This window comes from Pecten maximus, unplaced genomic scaffold, assembly GCF_902652985.1.
Source record: "Pecten maximus unplaced genomic scaffold, xPecMax1.1, whole genome shotgun sequence".
Lineage (NCBI taxonomy): Eukaryota > Metazoa > Mollusca > Bivalvia > Pectinida > Pectinidae > Pecten > Pecten maximus.
In genome coordinates, this window is record NW_022979683.1 from 1 (window position 1) to 1,485 (window position 1,485).

Sequence of the window (1,485 nt, forward strand, 5' to 3'; positions counted from 1 at the left end):
GATGAGCTATACCACTTCACATTTCAAGAATCACTTATGGGTACGCTTGACAGTACAGGACAAAAATTAGACGAATTTCAGTTTTTATACACTGGCTGAAGCTTTAACAATATCTTTGATGCAGGATGATAGCCAGGGTGCATTTGTGACATTTAGAGGAAATACATTTGTTGTCATCAAACAGGATAACCTTTACTGTATATGTGATTCTCACTCGAGAAATTTAACTGGCATAGTTGATCCAAATGGCTCTAGTACTGTTATACATCATGAAACTATTGAGAATGTGTTACAGCATGTCTTCATCTTGCAGAATCTCTGGCGTGTCGAATAAATGATGTTTTTGAAATAACTGCCGTCACAGTATCTAAAGCATCTTCCTTCGAATCTAGAACTAGTCGTGCAAGTTCATTATCAAACAAAAACCAAAATACTGAAAAGTTTCGGTCAGGAGTAAGATCACACTAGAGTCCTATTTCCAAGATCAGGAAAAGAGGAAAAATGTTGGAGAATGAAAACAGACGATGGAAATAGCACAGACACTTTTTCTGTTTCTATCTGTTCAAGGAAAGAATATATGCGTAACTATATGAGAAGAATAAGACAGAGTTCTAAACAAGCAAGCTTTCAGAAAAAAGACAAGACCAGGAAGAGAGATGAAAGGCAAAATAATCCAGAAAAACACCGTGCCATAGATAAACAAAGCAAGGCCAATGCACGTGATAACAATCCAGAAAAACACCGTGCAATAGATAAACAAAGCAAGGCCAATGCACGTGATAAACATCCAGAAAAACACCGTGCGATAGATAAACAAAGCAAGGCCAATGCACGTGATAAAGACCCAGAAAAACAGAGACTAATAGATGTACAAAAGAAGGCTAATGCACGTGCAAAAAACCCAGAAAGGTACAAAGCTGTAGATCTACAAAGCAAGACTACTGCACGTGAAAAAGTCCAGAAAAACACCGTGCCATAGATAAACACAGCAAAACTACTGCACGTAAAAAAATCCAGAGAAACACCGTGCCATAGATAAACAAAGTAAGGCCAATGCACGTGATAAAAATCCAGAAAAACACCGTGTTATAGATAAACTAAGCAAGGCCAATGCACGTGATAAAAATCCAGAAAACAGAGGCTAATAGATGTACAAAAAAAGGCTCATGCACGTGCAAAAATCCAAAAAGTTGCAGGAACTTGACCTAAAGAGCAAACAACGAGCCAGAAAAGATCCTCTATATCTCGAGCAAGAGCAGCTGGTGAAAAAGAAAGCTAGACTTGATCCATTGTTTTTACAAGCCGAAGCTAAAGCTGATGTTTCTAGGAAAAGACAGTTACGCTTAAATAAAAACTTCCTTGAGAGTGAAAGGTTAAAACAAGTAGAAAGAAGGAAGCGAAACACAATAGAACATAAAGCATTAGATAGAAAACGAAAGGCAGATAATCGAAACCCCGATACATTAAGTGTTAATGAACGACACC

The 1,485-nt window shown here is 37.6% G+C and overlaps 1 protein-coding gene across 1 annotated transcript; it reads left to right on the forward strand.

Moving 5' to 3' along the window:
* The first annotated feature begins 511 nt into the window (after positions 1 to 511).
* Positions 512 to 979, forward strand: LOC117319122 (RING1 and YY1-binding protein B-like). The gene has a single exon (XM_033873971.1). The coding sequence runs from the start codon at positions 512 to 514 to the stop codon at positions 977 to 979; it is 468 nt and encodes a 155-aa protein (XP_033729862.1).
* Positions 980 to 1,485: the final 506 nt, after the last annotated feature.

Bases quoted from the DNA above. Each gene is read 5' to 3' on its own strand.
- LOC117319122 (XM_033873971.1), top strand. From the start codon at position 512: ATGAAAACAGACGATGGAAATAGCACAGACACTTTTTCTGTTTCTATC.